This window comes from Eptatretus burgeri, chromosome 7 (genome assembly GCF_056783735.1).
Source record: "Eptatretus burgeri isolate ZD-2024b chromosome 7, Ebu_testis_v1, whole genome shotgun sequence".
Lineage (NCBI taxonomy): Eukaryota > Metazoa > Chordata > Myxini > Myxiniformes > Myxinidae > Eptatretus > Eptatretus burgeri.
In genome coordinates, this window is record NC_140967.1 from 61,527,275 (window position 1) to 61,545,419 (window position 18,145).

Genomic DNA, 18,145 nt, shown 5'->3' on the forward strand with positions numbered 1-18,145 from the left:
TCTGTTCAGCTCTCCTGAACAGAGCGCATACAGACTCCAAGGACTATCTGTCCCTACATTGGTGACCATCTTGGTGGAAGATTTGATGTGTCCATCCATGGTTCACTGGTATGGTGTTCAAAGGTGAGATTCAGACCCAAAACGGTGATTGCTGTCAGGCAAAAGCCCTTTGAAGAAAAGAAAATATTTTTTAAAACCTTTTTTATTTTTGGCACAAATTTTTTGACGTTTTTGGCGGGCAAATTTTAAAATCAAACCACCATGGCAAAGAACCGCGCAGAGGGGTAGTATAGCAAAACAAGTTCTTTGTATCATACAGCTGTCATCCCCATTCAGTGCCCCCCCCCACACCCCCAGGAAATTCAAGGATCGCCTTCTCAACCACCGTCAACCTGTTTTTACCCACGGCAGAGACCAGAAACACAATGGCCATGATGGCAAGCCTCATGCCAAAATGAAAGCTGGGCAGGCAAGACAGTATAAATCAATGCCCAAAATGGAAGACTCACAGGCCAAAGCAGCATCCACACAGTCAGAATCGAAAGCTAAATTTGTGGCCTCATTTGACGAATTAAAGGCCAGCATTACGGCCATCTGAGCCAAAACAACGGTCATGCAGAACTGAATGAGAGGCTGGTGCAGAAAATGTCAGCCGGCCAAGCCAGAGTGGGAAAGGGATTTAGGACCACAGTGAGTGATGCAAGGGCTGCTCAGGAAGTAGAGGGAGATGAAAAGTGACTAGAGAACACAGAAACAGCACCAGAATGGGAGCAGAGAGAAAATAAAACAGAAGCAGAATGCAACAAAGAAATGGAGAGCGTGAGGAGGTTACAGTTAGCACCAGGGGAACAAAAAATGTGTCGAAGAGGAGGCGTCAGGATGTGTTGCGGTGATAAGGAGCAAGTTGTGTACAACCCCACATGTGCCGGACTTTGTGCTGCAAGAGCCAGATAAGAGGCAGGATTGTCTGGTGGAGCTGGAGGTTGCTACAACCAGGTACGTGGACACCCAGAAATGGTGTAAATGGGGAGTCCAGGTAACACATATCTCGATGGGGACTCTTCCTGGGAGGGTGTGTGTACCTGAGTGTAAGCAGCATGGGGTGAAGCCTGCATGCGAGCTGCCTGTGCACTGCAGGTGCGTGGCTGAGACACAACCACCAGTATGCGAAGCGTGCACCTCATTATCTGCCAAGCTGTCGGCGCGAGAGGTCAATGTCATACCACCGTGTGCGCCAGCATGGGATGGCAAGCAAAAGGGCACGAGCAAACACGAACGTGAGGGCGGATGTGTCGTATGGCAAATGGTGTGAGTTGAATAGACAAGGAAAAAGAAGAAGGAATACCAGCAGGGGAGCTGCCATTAGTGATGGACTGGTTAGTTATAGAACCCGAACGGCTCCCCACTGAGTTGGTGAGCATAGTTCCGGCTCGGGTGGAGCCATGAAACCTACAGGGGGTGCCACAGTCTGGAGCATGTGGGGCCCCAGAGTATAGTTAGGAATAGACTTTTGGAAGACCCTGAGTGCCAAAAGACAACGGTGCAGGGTCTGTACGCTGCTTAGCCCCCCCTCCCCCATAGCATAAGTCTTGGTGAAAAGGAGGGGGCCACCAAGTAAATTGGGAAGGGTGATTGTGTCGCTTGGGGTGCTTATATCATGCAGATTATCAGTCAGAAGAAACAGTACAAGCTGGTACACATTCTGTTCTACATCTTTGGAGAAAGCAGCAACAGTTGGCATGGTCAAGCATGGAATGACCATTATAAGAGAAATAACTGCAAGGTGCAATCCTGGTCGGATACCAGTGATAGCAGTTGATCAGCCATTCCTTGCTTTCGCTAAATATGTACAATGGCACTGGCCTGAGATGTATGGTGATGATTCATACATTGTAATGCTGTGAGGCCTTCATATTGAGGTAGCCTTATGGAGGATGGTTGGTGATCTGTTAGAATAATGTGGGTGAACAGCTCTTAGTCAAGCCGGCATTCTCTTCTGGAATGGCTGACTGTCACGGCATCACATGTAGCCAGGACGAGATATGCGCACCGAGTCATGGCCCTATCCTTAGCCAAGCTGCAGAGGGATGCTTGCCACGCCTTTTATGGCTCGTATGATGGAGGCATTCGAGAATTGGAAGAAAGATTGTCCAAAAGAGTCCCACATTCATGTTTTGGGATATTATTCTTAACTTAGAAACTGATACTTTCTGATCTTCATTCATTCTCATCATGAAAAAAACTTCTCTCTGTATGTTGAAATACCAGAGATACTTCCACCCAATTTCTTTGCATTAAATCACACCAATTATGCCCGCTGGTTCCCAGTACACAGACGGGATATGAAAGCTCTTCCAGAAACCATCAAGCAGGTGTTCCAAAGATGCTGGACCTTCACAAAGACTCACAGAAAGTTTTCTGCTGTGCCTTTGGATCAGGCTAATGAAGAAAACAAGATGTAAAAGGACTCGAATAATGCAGTCGGTTTCACAGAAAATTGTGCATCAAAACAATAACGGTCCAGATCAAGCCCGGCTTCAAGGGGTTGAGAAAAATTCAGAAGATGACAAAAGTGATACCCAGAGCCATGAACAAGGCCTAGCAACTCAACAGACATTCAAAACACAGGTCAACAAGTTATGTGATACTGTTGCGGAGCCGGGCGTCGGCCATGAGCACGATCGCTAGATGGAGCAGCAGAGTCAGCTCGACCGATCACCTGGAATTTAGGTCGTACCTTTTCGGAAAACTCCGAAAAAGTACAGGTCCCTTATCGGACCGTGAAGCGTCAATATTTCTACGACGTGGTACAGGGTTATTCGCCAATTTTCAAAATACCTGGAGACCACGTGGCGATTTACCGAGTCTCCACACCCTCGACGGCACCTGAACAGAATGAGCCGCTTAGCGTACTCGAACAGTGTGCGATCCGAGCGGTTTATCGCTGAGATCCATCGGTCACAAATATCCCATTACAACGGCAACAGCCTGGCGAATTTCCCAACACGCAGCACGCTAAGCCAATGGAGGAAAGGACACGAACGAGCTGAAACATTGAACAATCGGGGTATTTATTCACAATGGGGGGAATGAGGGGAGCACATAAGGGCAGAGTTAAACCGATTAAAAGAAATGCACATATGTACAAGCAAAAAGCACTTATACCATTCACTACTTAGAGACTGGCGCCACAAACACACATACGCACACACCCAAAAGAATCGGACCAAAATGGTCTTTATTGAGGCCTGTTTCGGACCTATCCGCCTCATACGGTCTTCAAGGACCAGGTCCTCGGGGCAGAACTGGACCCCCAGCACGATCCAGAGGATCCAGACGCCCTCATGACCGGGCTCCAGGCGAACAAAATCGGCAGGGCGAAAGCTGGCAGGAGAAGACCCTCCGTTGCCGCAACCACTCCATGCGCAGACGCTTTATCACTCCACCCCCTTGCGTGCAGATGTTCACTTCCTTGCCAGAACTCTCAGAACGCCCTGAACGCGCCTATAATTATACCCCCCTCTTCAGAAGGGGGGGGGCTCCTCGCGACCCTCCCTTTCTCACTGGCTGGTTTTGGCGCACAAATCGCGCAGTCACGGTCACCTCACCCGTTGCATGCTGATTGGTCGAGGGCCGCCGCACGGCTCCTCCTTGAACTCCGCCCACCATGACGTCGGCCAGAGTGAGGTGAAGGAAGCGAAGTGAAGGTGAGGGTGATGCGATGCAGTCGACGTTGATGTTGGTGGTGTAAAAATAAAAGTAAACCCCTAACTATCTAAATAACACCACAGTGCATGAACATTTAATTACCCATCAGACTAGGATCGGGACCCTAACTGGCAACATGTACTTACCGATATAACTGATCTATGGGACTTGTAGGTTGTGTGCTCATGGCTTCCAGATTCGCAACAATATGCTATCTTCGATGGGCAACACATTCCTGGAGCTCATGAATCTTGATAACTCACGACTGTGTTGATAAGACTGTGGTGGGCACAGTTTGCACACTGAAAGCATTAGGGAAGGAAAGGTATACCAAGTATGTGAAGGATGTTTTTATTGGCAGAACCAAATCGATCCATAGCCCAATCAAGAAGAATCAAATGACACTTCAAATGTACACAGCCTGAAACCAAGTCAAAGACTAGACAGCTAACAGATGACCTCAAAAGTGAATATGGTCGACTCAGTCAGCTGTTTTTGCTTGTCAGTTTCAGAAAGGTGATTTGGGTGATTTTTTTTCTTTGATTTTTTTTTGCACACAAAAACCACCCATGCCCCCATCGTCTCAGCATGGCAAACACCAGCTGCCAACCTGAAAATCAGGATTGCATGACTGCCTAGACCCAAAAACGGCCAAAATCCAAAACCAAGACTCAGCTCCACTCATTTGTTCCTCTTTTTCCACCTGTGGAACCAACTTATTTGTCAGGTCAGATTAGATCTGTGACTTACTTCAGGTACCATGTAAACCTGTACTAACCTGTTCCATGGTCGGGTTGTTGGCAACTAAACCGTCTCCCCCACCAAGTTTCTTGGTGAGGAGGGTGTACGATATGGACACCCAGCAGTATGAAGAATAAAACTTGTCAAAGAGCAGAGGAGCTCCTTGTGAGCCAACGGCCATCCATATCTAGTGCCCAACTGTGTCTGCGGACATCCTCCTGTAGGTGGGTTACTTTTTATTAGGAGGTTGATGGCAGGATTTGCATTACGGCCACCGTAAAATACTTCATTCCGCAAAACATTCCAAAAGCATTAAAAAAAAAATCTGAAGACCCACTCTGTGGAAGTACCTCCTGTGCAGCTCCCCTTCGCAGGGCAGCTCACCGGATGACAGGATTGGGGCAAAGCCTTCGGGACCCCCGATCTTTGATGAGAGGAGGAAAACCACGGGATAACATTTCCGGGTCAGATTGCGGGAGAGTGTGTCGCGGTGGTGCTGAGGAGTCGTCCACCAGATGGCGGTCTCCATGGGTTAACCTGAGGCGGTCCCTTCGGGTAGGTGCCTGAAATGTCCATTCGCGAAGAGAGGACGACCACCTGTCTCTGTTATCATTTGAGCTCAAGCGTTTGGGCATCGGTATTGCAGCACTCTCTGAGGTTCTGAGACCTGATTGCGGTGAGATCATGGCAGGTGATTACACCTACTATTGGTCTGGTCTCTCTGATGGTTACCATGGCCAAGGAGTTGCTGTAGCTGTGACCAATAAGCTAACCCCAATGATAATTGAAGTAACACCGGTCAATGAGTGCATTATAAGACAAAAGATTCGTCACTCCTTGGGTGTCATTTCCCTGGTCTCTGTATATGCTCCGACTGAGGCGAGTGATCTCACTGTGAAGGACGCATTCTATGCCACGCTCGAGTCTGTGGTTGATCAGTGTCCCAGGCGAGATGCTTTACTCATCTTGGGGGATTTCAATGCATCAACTGGAATTGATAGGGATGGTTCTGAGACGTGTGTTGGCCCCCAAGGGTCTGGAACTGTGAACCAGAATAGCACTAAGTTCCTTCGCTTTGGAAGAAGTCATGGACTTCGGGTGGCTTGTTCGTGGTTTCAGCACCCACAGGCTCATCGCTGGACTTGGTATTCCAACACTGGCGGTGTGGCAAACGAGATTGACCATGTGCTCGTTGATGGTCTCTGGAGGATGATCCAGAACTGCAGGGTCTACTGGAGTGTTCAGTTCCTCAATACTGACCACAGGCTCGTTGTGGAAACTCTTAGGTTGCACCTTAAATCCAGGAGAATTGTACCATCCCAGCCTAGGCTGGATGTTGGCAAGCTCAAGGATGAGAGGGTAGCTAAGGAGTTTGTGAACAGGCTGAGTGGAGCTTTGGGGGGTCTGGGTGCTTTGGGAGATGCTGAAGAGTTGTGGAGTGTCTCCAAGACCACCATCCTTGATGTTGCGGTGGATGTCTTGGAACTCACCGTATGGCGAAAAATAATTTTGTCTCTCAAGGGACACTGGATACCATTGACCAGAGTCGCAGGCCAGGCTGAATGGCAGAGCTGAGTTGTTCAGGGAGCTGAGGCGTAAAACTGTATGTGCGCTAAGGGTGGACAAGGAGGCCTATGTGCGAGGAATCTGTGAGGGGGGAGAGCATCACCTGTGGTCAAGTGATTCTCGTCCCGCTTACAGGGGAATGCGCATTGCGTTCATCCAAGCCCATCCCTTGGTGTACTGCAGTTAGAGCGGAGGGTGGTGGGCTCTTGACAGAGGACTCCAAAGTGAAGGCCTGCTGGGTTGGTTACTTTGAGCGGTAGTACCAGGCTGATCCACCAGCTGTCGAGTTGGACGTCAGGGGTGTTACAATCCCTGTTGCTAACCCTCCAATGAACTGTGGTTCACCTTCGTTTGTGGAAACACAGGCTGCGGTGAACCGGTTGAAATGGGGTGAAGCTCCAGGAATCTGAGCATCCATGCAGAACTTCTCAAGGCTGGTGGAAATGCTGCACTCATGTCATTGCATGCAGTTCTGTGCTCTGCCTGAACCACAGGCATCATCCCAACCGACTGGAAGAGGGGCCTTGTTGTCCCTCTCTGGAAAGGGAAGGGTGATCGCCAAGAGAGCAAAAACTACCGAGGGGTGACGCTGCTCTCAGTGCCGGGCAAGGACTTTGCTCGGATAATTCTTGATAGGGTTCGTCACCATCTGCTTGAGCACCAGCGTCCAGAGCAGTCAGGGTTTACACCAAAGAGGTCAACGCTTGACCGTATCCTTGCTCTTCGGGTCCTCACCGAACACAGATGAGAGTTTCGGCAGGGGCTGCTTGCAGCCTATGTTGATCTCTGTAAAGTGTTTGATTCAGTGAATCGGGATGCCCTCTAGAGGATTCTTGGTCTTTGTGGGGTGCCATCAAAACCAATCGATCTGATGTCTGACCTCCACTCTGGTACTGAGAGTGCTGTGAGATGTGGTGGTACCATCTCTGACTTATTTCCAGTTGTTACTGGAGTTCGTCAGGGGTGTGTACTGGCCCCCACATTTTTCAGCACTTGTATGGACTGAATTCTGGGGAGGACGTTGGAGAGATCAGGCTGCGGTGCATTATTTGAGAATGTCAAGATCTCTGACCTTGTTTTGCAGATGATGCAGTCATCTTTGCGGAGACTTTAGAAATCCTTTTGGTGGCCCCCGAGGTGCTGAATGAGGAGTCAGAGGCACTGGGATTATGGGTTTCCTGGGTCAAAACTAAGATCCAGGTTTTCAATGACATCTTGGATGCTGCTGTCCTGTCTGTGCCTGTTTGAGGTGAGTATGTTGAGGTCGTGGAGAGATTCACTTACCTTGGAAGTGATATTCATGTCTCTGCATGCTGTGAGCCAGAGGTCAACAGACGTCTGGGTCGGGCCTGGGGAGTCATGGATTCACTGGATCATGGGGTGTGGCGCTGCCGGTACCTGTGCGGGAGGACGAAGGTCCGAGTCTTCAGATCATTGGTGCTTCCAGTCTTGCTCGATGGATGTGAGTCTTGGACTCTGACCAGGGATCTGAGACGCAGACTTAATTCCTTTGGTACCAGGTCTCTTCATAGCATCCTTGGCTATCGCTGTTCGGATTTTGTGTCCAACGAGCGGTTGCTGAGAGAGACTCAAATGAGATTTGTTACCTGCATACGTGAGCGTCAGCTGCGGCTGTACGGAGGTGTGGCTCATTTTCCTGATGCTGATCCTCCTCACCAGATTCTCTCAGCGAGGGAGTCTCGTGAGTGGTGGAGGCCAATGGGCCGACCACGTTCCTGGTGGTTGCAGCAGGTTGATCAGCATCACAAGGAGATGGGGATGGGCCAGGCATCTTCCTGGGGGATGGCCAGACAGAGGCCCCTGGAGTACCGGCGGAAAGTGGATGCAGCGACCCGCTACTCAGGCGCATGCTCCCATACCTGACCTGACCTTCCTGAGGTTGTTCAATCTCACTCACTCTCTGGAGCTTCAAACCTGCAGTTATTCCGAATAACCCCAACCCTTTTACTTTCAGGTTTCCCACCCTCCTCTCTCTGTTGATCATCCCCACCCACTTACTCTTTTTTATGAATTGCTTTAAAAAACCCACCCATGTATGACAGAAGCTGTGCAGTGAAGTGACCCCATGGGGAACTGATGGTTACTTCCCCAACAGGCGGGGTGACCTTACTATCCTGATGCAAACTAAACAATAACAACAAGTAGAGGTACATTCAGATATACTGCCCTCATGCCAAATAAATAAATAACAAATCCTCCAGCAAGCGATATTGTTGGGACGCCCTCGGTGCCCGGCGATGCCGCTGTGCAGCATATGGAGATGGAATTGCGAGGGAGCGGTGCACTTCTGAGGTGAATGTGTAGAAAATGACACTTAGTTTGTGTGTAGAAATGTACATCTGAGGTGAATGTGTAGAAATGCTACTGTTACGTTGGTGGGGGGTTATCACCATAGAACAGAGAGTAACAATGGTCCGTGTGCGAGTTGGGAAGCGTTAGCTTAAGAACTGATGTGTGGCTCTTTGGCCCCGCCTGTCCCCAAGGATATAACGCTGCGCTCGGCATGCTGAATCGCTGATATATTCTCTCTTCTTTTTTCTGTCTCTCTGTCTGTCTGTCTGTCTGTCTCTCTGTCTCTGTCTGTCTGTCTCTGTCTCTGTCTCTGTCTCTGTCTCTCTCTCTCTCTCTCTCTCTCTCTCTCTCTCTCTCTCTCTCTCTCTCTCTCTCTCTCTCTCTCTCTCTCTCTCTCTCTCTCTCTCTCTCTCTCTCTCTCTCTCTCCCCCCCCTCTCTCTCCAAGCTATTGGGGTCCTGATCGTGGCACACACTCGTTTTCCCTCTGCCTACGTCATCGCACTTGTTACTTTCCTGGTCCTGGACACGTTGGTTCGTGCTCCCAATGGAGCTGGTGGACCCTTGGTGGGGGAGAGCAGTGTCAGAGCCATTTGGGAGAGCAGCACCAAGTTGGGGAGGGTGACATGACGTACGCACCAGTCCCAATTTGTCTCCGTGTGTGTGGTCTGATGGGTACTCTGTTTTATTAGGTGATAGGTAAGGTATAGGTTAAATCTGCAACTTGTACATTTGCTGTCATTTAAAAACAAGGACAAATGTGTCCAAGAGCCGCGTCCTAAAGGCAATAACAACAACAACTTCCGATATTTCGTCACGTGCCTTGATGAAGCCGATAGCGAGACCCATCACGGAGGCTCCTGTTCATGACGAGAAAATCGTGTATTTACGAAATTACAACACATTAAATGGAATAATCTTTAAATAGTAATATTATCCATAAATGTACATAAGAAATCGAGAAATTAGAATACACGAAGTAATCACTTTCCGGAAGTCTGTACGTTGTAACCCGTAATGGGGAACGCGGCTGAGGTTCCCTTCCCCCATCGGCCACGCCCACGCAGCAACGTGTCTTGTCATTGGTTGGTAAATAAATGGCTATAATTTGGGAAGCACTTGTCCGATTAATATCAAACCTTGAAAAGGCACATCCTCAGGTCCCCAGCAATATGTCTGGCAAGTTTCAATTAGATCGGACCAGTGGTTGTCGAGAAACAGCGGTCACACACACACACACACACACACACACACACACACACACACACACACACACACACACACACACACACACACACACACAGATTGCTGGAATTATAGATAGATAATAGCATAATTTCCAAGGGCACGATTCCCCAATAAGGAGATCATGTCTTCCTCGGTAAACGGTGTCAGCTGGAGGACCCCAAGTCACATGGTCAAGCCATTGGCGTTTGTGGTTGTTTAGTGACCCGCCGCGACACAAAGTTCTTCATGTGCAATGGCCTGCGATTCCTGTTGAGTCCGGGGAAAACCAGGGATACCCCCCACCCTCGTAGTGAACCCGGGTCCACAACAATATACATGTATACAAATATGGAGGAATTTTTGACCGTCCTTTTCCCACCACAACATGACCCTCACATTGCCCTATTGCTCCCTTTCCCCTCACCTCTTCACAAACTCATTTACCTTCTCCATCCAAGACTCTCACACCCTCATAACAATAAATTGTTAACTCGTAATAGGCATCTAGAAACATCCTTGAACATGTTGTGAAACATCAGCTGAGCCCCCCACTTTATTTTTCCACCCTCACCTTTAAATGTTTCCTCTGCAACCACTTGAGCGATTGACACTAAACTTTCAACATCGGAACGCATCCTCATTAATAATTTTTAAAAATAAAGTTACATGATGATTGGATGGAAAATGCGGCTGGCATTCCAAAAAGTGTTTTCCGCTGGCAAGGGTTGCAGGGTATTTCACGTATCAGGAATGAATGACCTCGACCTTGATTCGCTCGGCTTGTGCCGAATTAGAAATCCCCGAAGAGGCTTGAAGCATCTCTTTTCCCTTCCCTTAAATCCCTTAAAAATAAATAAAAACCCTTCAAGCTCACAAGGTATGCGGGTTATGAAAATGTGTTCACAGTGTTGTATTTTATGCAATAAGCTGCTGTATGAAAGTATATAATGCCAAAGTATTAATTGTGGTCCCATCAATGTAAGTTACAACTCATCTGATGAAAAATGGTGGGAGAGGTGGGGAGGGTCAGGAGAAGGAAGCACCATTTCATACCAATATCCTCAACCTCAGATACAGGATCCTTCATGCCCATGCACACGATCTTGTCACGCGGAGTAAGTGCTGCGGTACTTTGATCCAGCACATCCACAGTGTCTTGCGTTATTTGCACATCCCCTGGCTCCACCGTTACGCTTCCTCCTGCATATGTCACCCAACACACAACAATACAATAAAGCAAAATAATCCGATCGAACAATTCGAAAGATTAATCAGAGGAACATCATGTCTTACGGTTGATTAAACGATTATAGGAGCAATCGTGAGGTCAAACTATTCACCATTTAAAACCAACAGCACTTTCTTAATCTACACACTGTATGTGTGTATTTGCCTGTCCCCCTTCATTGGGACGATTTGAGTGGGGTTTTAAAGGCCAATCTTTTAACACGACTGTGTGTTCACTCTGTTATATTTTGAGGATATAAAAAAAAACCTCAAAAAACATTTTTCACAAAAGAGTAATTACACCTCTTCTATTGGAATTGTAGATGGTGACTTGCAAACCGAGCCTTAAGGGTGGTGTACAGAAGCGTTTTTTAAAATAACAAAATATACAAGGTGCAGGGAGGTGAAATTTGCTGCACATGATGTGCAACATGTACAAATAGTCCGTGAGCTAGACAAAAATTCAGTATCAAATTTGGGGCAAAGGGAGACCTTATATTACTTTTTTGGTGAGAAATAACCTATATTTCACGAAAATGTTTGTTGGCCCATCATCCATGTTCGTTTTTAGGCGTTATCCGATCGGGGGCGCTCTTTGAGGGTCAAACTAACCGATTTTTTTTCTTTGCAGGTTTGCGAAGTAAAATGTATATATTATCTAACTGTCAAGATCAATTTGTGTTTTGATGACAATAATATGGTGTAATTACGTTATATATGTAATTTATTTAATGATAATGAACTTCTTTTTCAATCTTCAAACGCGTTTTTCTCTAATATCTTTAAAATCAACGAGACCGACTTTGCAGAAGTTCGACTGGAGCCCATACTAGTCGGCATTTTCTCGATTTGCAAACTGAAATGGGAAGAGGCAAGTCTGTGCCAAATAAAAGTTCTGTTGATTGCAGTCAGCATAGAAAATGTCATGCCTACATCACAATATGTTAAAGCATACTGCCGCTGTCCAATATTATTATTATTATTATTATTATTATTATTTATTGACCACCATCACATACAGAGGGTAAAGCATGAGAGTATACACATCTTAGATATATAGTAGTAGTCCATTAATATAAACTGAATTTAGTTGTGTTCATGGAGCGGTATGCTACAAGTCAAGATGGAAAATTTTACTTTTGTTAAGAATCAATAGTCGTAAATCTGTTTAAGAACTTTGTGGCAAAATTTTGTAACGGAAGACGGATCGCTGTTCATTATAGTTGTAACGGAAGAGCTATCATGGACTGCATGATTAGTCGGGAGATTTTCGTCTCGAATAAATTCAAATGATTTTATTAACGAGATGCTTTCTGTAGAGCACAAGGACCAGTCTAATTGCGAGATCCATATCTTACGTTGTCGAAATGTCATCCCGCCATCACAGTGAAGATTGTTATTATTAAAGTGTTTTTTTGGCTGAACGTTGAGATTTTTGCACAAATCCAAAATAATTTGACCGTGTTGGTTTGATCTAGTGTCTGGGTTTCTTGTGTAATAACCGTTTTGCGAGTTAAAAGGTTCGAGGTTTGGTATTCGTGCATTAAGGTCGCCCATAATAAATACCTTTTCTTCGTTAATACATTTTTCATGTATGGTAGCAAAAACATTGAGTTGAAAGTGTGGGGAATCCGAAGGGGGGGGGGTTGTAACAGTCCCCAACTATATGATTCGGAATGCACGACAGACTAAACCAGACTTGATCTTTCTCTTTTTTGACACTGTAGACTTGTGGCCATAAGTAATTAGCCACAAGTACCCCGAAAATACAATGTTCACTACTACGTTTCATTGGTAATTACATACAACATAGTGGGAGGCAATGATAACAGCTGTCTGATTCTGAACTTTGCACTTATTCTTCCCCACTGTCAGATTCTTCCTCTGAAGTATAGCCATCGGTAAGGTTGTCCTCTATGTCGTCTGTCATATTGGTACAGTCTTTCAGCCTACACTCGTCTGTGCACTTCAAGCCATTGACCATACATTCGCAGGTTGGGAGTTCACAAACACGGCGGCATTTGCATGACATGAACTCTAGTACTACTTGTGCTGCAGGTGGACCACTCATCCACAGAACATCCAGATTGCCGTCGTCTACAACGACCCAGCCATACCCAGGCTCAGGAGCTGGCACATCAGGATTGGCCTCCAAGCTCCGTCGCCAGACTGCACACTGATAGTTTGCTCGAAGTGCATGTTGTTCCAGGCAGTCCTTGCATGGAGGTAGTTGTCCAGACTCGACTCCCCCCTTCTTCGCTCGCCACATGCTGAACCTCAGGGCATTCACGCCCATCTCGAGAGTCCTGGCTGCATATAGGCGACAGGTGAATGACTCCAGTGCCGACAACATGTCAATTGTGAGGGACCAGGTTTCGCCTAGAGCTGCGAAAGTATCGCGGAACACCTTTTCCTTGCACATCAGCTTGAAGCCTTTGATTTGCCTACACCAGAAAAGGCACTGACCGTATTGCATCCAGTATATGCATGTAGACCAGGCAAGGCCAGACAAACTTCATCCCCCGTCATTTCTTCCATTTTGTCAATGCTAAGTATCCTGTTCCTGCCCTTTGCAGCTACGCGCATGTATAGCCTGCACGGTATCCTCCTGCAGAATGCCAGACATAAGATCAAGACATCAGTGTCTTCTGACACTATGACGACTGACTTGAATTTGGATTCCCCGGCATGAGCTGCATGCAACAATAGCCGCGTATCAGTTTCTTCCTGGTTTGAAGCAAGTTGCTGAACATCCAATGTGACTCCATCCTCTGTAATCCTGAAGCACTTTCTACCATATGTCACGAACAGCTCCTTCCCACCAAGTTTGTTCTGTTTATTCTGCCAGTCCTGAGCGAAGAAGTGGGTAAGGTTTTCCTTGCGAGCAGAACATGCCAACAAACGCCTCCAGTTCTTTATTCTACGTGTTGGGCTGATAACCGAAAACAGGACTCCTTGAGATGAACCACGCTTTACTCGTTCTGCATTCTTGATGGAGAAATCCCGATAGACATCGAAGACTACGTCTATGCGTTTGCTGCCTGGGTAGGTCTGCAAGACAGTTTGGAACAGCTAATCGGAAACTTCTGCAAATGTTCGGTTGTCACCACTCATCTTATGGACCAGGGCCATGCCGTCAATGATAGAAGCACTTGGTAACGCAACGTCATTTGCAGGAGAGATATCCTTGTATATATCAATATCAACTCACTCTCGCCAGATTCCAATTTCCGACAATATTTCTACTTACAAACGAGCAAGAATATTACAAAGATGTACATATTTTGGTGTAAAACAAACTTGACAAAACGGATATTGGCTGCGTGCAGTGAAATAAGAGAAAATCGCATTTAAACGTTTGAAATTCAATTCATTTGCAGTTAATTTCCACTCTAAATTTAAGGATTTATCGACTTTATAATAGGAAATCACCTCAGTCGAGCATTGGATAAGATGCAGGATATGAATAGACGTAAAATACCGCGAAAAAAGGAATTGTTATTTTTACACCCGACTAGCGCCCCCGAGCTGATATCGCTTAAAAACGAACCTGCATGAAGGGCCAGCAAGAGATTTCCGAAACTAAACATGATGACCTACCAAAAAAATGACATGCCGCTTTGCTTTGCCCCTCGTTTGATACCGATCTCTGAAATTTGGGGGTCCAGCTCACGGACTAAAAGTAAAACGAGTGCTCATTTACATCCGTAGGATGTCGAACAAATAAAGATGATGGAAGCACACCTGATATGATGCTAGGCCATAACTTCAGACTATGGCATGCTCATGATGCTGTACCGTCAACACAAAATGTCCCAGAAGATAAAGAAAATGGAGTCACATTTGTACATGCAGCGTTTTGAAATAATGCTTCTTGCTACAAAATATCACATCTTCTAGTCTCCTTAAATATTTTGTTGCCATTTCACACAAGTTCCCCTCCCTTCGTGTGCAGCCTTTTTGACTGCTGGTTGCATCATTGGTGATGGGCACAGCGATGCCGCTGATGCAGCATCCTGATTACCAGTACACTGGTGCTCATTTTGCTGACCTCTGAAGGATGACAGGGTGAGTCAACCCCCTGGTGTTAATTCAGCAACCAACGGGATTCAAACTCAGGACCCTAGGATCCCAAGCCACCACCCTAACTGCTAAGCCAACGCCAGGCTTATTTCACACAAGTACCGAGCTGTAAATGCTCCATATAGGCCTATTGCAAATACACATGGTATAAACGATTCAGGCAACCGGGTGTACGATGGTAACAACAGCATGTTTAAAGAATGTGTATGATGGTAACAGCAGCATGTTTAAAGAATGTGTCCCCCCTCCTCCCCCACTCAAGCACAAATATGTTGTTAACCACATACAGTGCCTATAGAAAGTCTGCATCTCCTTTCAAAAGTTTCACCTTTTGTTGCCTTATACCCTGGAATGAAATTACATTAAATCAGACTTTTTCCACCTTGATTTACACATCGTAACCCACAACTTCCAAGTGAAAAACAAACTCTACAAACTCCAGAAAATTACTTAAAAATACAAAACTAGAATATATTGGTTGGTTAAGTGTCCACCCCCACCCCCCGCCCCCCACTCCCCGAGTTAATATGTGGTGGAAGCACCTTTGACAGAAAATACAGTTGTGAGTTTGTTGGGATAGGTCTCTACCAACTTTGCACACTTTTCTTGGACAATATTTTCCCATTCTTCTGTACAAAACTGTTCAAGCTCAGTCAATTGCGTGGGGAACGTTGATGGACAGCAATCTTCAAGTCACGCCACAGATTTTCGATTGGCTTTAGGTCAGGGCTCTGACTGGGCCACTCAAGGACATTTATCTTTTATTCCTTATCCACTCCAGAATCGCTTTGGCTGTGTGATTTGGGTCATTGTCATGCTGAAAGGTGAACTTCTGTCCCGATTTCAGCTTTCTTGTGGAGGGCAGCAGGTTTTCCTCTGGGATTTTCCTGTATTTTGCTCCATCCGTTTTCCCTTCTATCCTGACAAGTGCCCCAGTCCATGCTGATGAGAACCATCCCTATTTATAACATTGTTACGGCTGTGGAAATTCGCATTACACCATAAAGGGCCCTCAGGTGAGATATCTCCATAGGTACATGTGTAGTTAGCCCAAACCCGTTGTATAGAGAGAATTTATGTGATCCATCCGGGCTGCGACGCTTTGAGTTAGTCGTTTTTCTTTTTCTATCTTTTATTTCAAACAAACAGCATCTCAACAACCACGCCATCCCCATCACAGCGCCAATCACACTACAACCACGCCACCTCCACCATCTACGCCACCACATCTTCGCCACTACGTCCACTTCCGAACGGCAAACAAAGGCACCAAGGAGGGAACTGCGAGGATGCGCGGGTTTCCCCGCCTGTTTCTCCCGCCTGATCTTCCCCGCGTTTTGGAGTGGAGGAGGGGTGATGCAGGTCAAAGGTCAGAGGTCATGTAAGGGAGGGGTCTCATCTTGGGGGAATAATTCTCTGGCCCAGAGCCAAAAACTGACTCCCCCGGCCCCCGCACAGAGTGGGGTGGAGGGAGAGCGTGAGGGAATGCCCTTTTCGGGAACCCTCTCGAAGAAAGGTGGAGCCGAGAACGGGGCGGGGCGAAGGGCGGAGTCCTGCGCTATAAAAGACGGACACGGGCGGGGCGCTCGGGCACCTCTTCCTCTTCCGCCTCTTCCTTTTCGTCTTGGCTGGTGGTCTTCGGTTGTTTTTTGTCGAGAGTTGGTCTTCGGGAAGAGGTCCTGCGCCCACGACTTGGTGAGTGGCGCTGTCACGAAGGAATGGACGGGAGACGCGGCAGCACCCGTTGTGAGGTGGACCTGCGCGTCCGGACGGGGAGTGCCGGAGAGGGTTCGCCAGCCGCGAGAGAGGTCGGGGCCAGGCGCGACCACGCTGACGGTCGCGGGAGAGTGACTCACCAGCCATAAAAGGGAAGTCGCGACTTGTTTCTTTCTTTTCTTTGGGGTTTTTGTGTAAATGTCTGTGGGTGGCGCCAGTCTGGCTCAAGTAGTATTGTTTTAAGTGTTGCCATGTGTACGTGTATAGTCGGTTGTAGCTCTGCATTTGCTTCTATTGTTTTAACTGTTTTATGTGCATTTTTGACTGTATGGCTGTATATACGTGCTTGTCTGTGTGTGTGTGTGAATAAAACGCTTGCTTGTTGAACTGTTCCCGCTCTGCTTCGTCTCTTTTCCTTTTTTATTGACCCTCCATCCTGCATCACGTTAGGGGTTCGTAGTGGATGCAACATCCCGGTAATTAATCGGAACCGTCAAGGCCGACGATAACACCGCTCAGTTATCACTGTAGCACGGAACGGACCGCTTAAGCGGTTCGTGTCCGGAGTCGGCCTGTGGCGTGGTACGATCGCCCAGTCGACCATTTGCGCAGGTACTTAGGTAGATCGAATTTGGCGAGCAACCCTATCCTGCGCGGGTGGGCAATTGGCACGATCGTGGTGAGGTTAAACCCCCACCCGTGACGAGCTCCCGGCGTTGTTCCGAGAGGGTCACGACTGAATTGTCCGTCTGGTGGGCGACGTGCCGCGATTCGAGTTACGTGGCCATTCGCACGCCGGCGGGCGCGAATTCGCAACAATATGATGCTGCCACCACCATGCTTCACAGTAGGGATGGTATTCTTCGGGTGATGTGCTGTGTTGGGTTTGCGCCAAACGTAACACTTTGCATTTTGGCCAAAAGGTTTTTTCAGATGACAAAACCTTTTTCCACATGCCATCAGAATCTCTGGAGTGGCTTTTTGCATAGCTCAAACAGGACTCAAGGTGAGTTACAGCTTCCTTCTTGCCAACCTACAGGCCAGACTTGTGGAGTGTTTGGGATATTGTTGTCACATGCACACAGTGACCAGTCTTTGCCATAAAGGCAAGTAGCTCTTTCAAAGTTACCATTGGCCTCTTGTTGGCCTCTCTGATTAGTCTCCTCCTTGCTTGGTCATCCAGTTTGGGATGGACGGCCTAATCTCGGCAGGCTCTTGGTGGTATCATCCACCTTCCACTTCTTAATGATTGGCTTGACTGTGCTCCAAGGGATATTGAAGGCCTTTGAAATATCTTTTACCCAATCCCTGATCTGTGCCTTTCCACAACTTTATCCCAAAGGTCTTTTGAAAGCTCCTTATTTTTCATGCTTGAGTCTTTGCCATGAAATGCACTACCCAGCAGAGGAAACCTTCAGGAACAGCTGATTTTATTCTGAAACAATTAGAATCGCTAAAATTTAACACAGGTGGAGGCCAATTGACTTGGTGTGTGATTTTGAAGGTGATTGGTCACACCTGAGCTAATTTACAATTACTATTATAAGGGGGCTAGACACTGATCCA

At 47.1% G+C, this 18,145-nt stretch overlaps 1 protein-coding gene across 7 annotated transcripts in view; it reads right to left on the reverse strand.

The window, feature by feature from the left end:
* LOC147023381 (zinc finger X-chromosomal protein-like) overlaps positions 1-18,145 on the reverse strand; it is an 82,575-nt gene that overhangs the window by 6,287 nt on the left and 58,143 nt on the right. For all 7 annotated transcript variants that reach the window (XM_085888736.1, XM_085888735.1, XM_085888738.1 and 4 more), the window contains one exon: positions 10,607-10,753. In XM_085888736.1, coding sequence (XP_085744862.1) covers positions 10,607-10,753 — 147 coding nt within the window. The remainder of the gene's footprint in view (positions 1-10,606; positions 10,754-18,145) is intronic.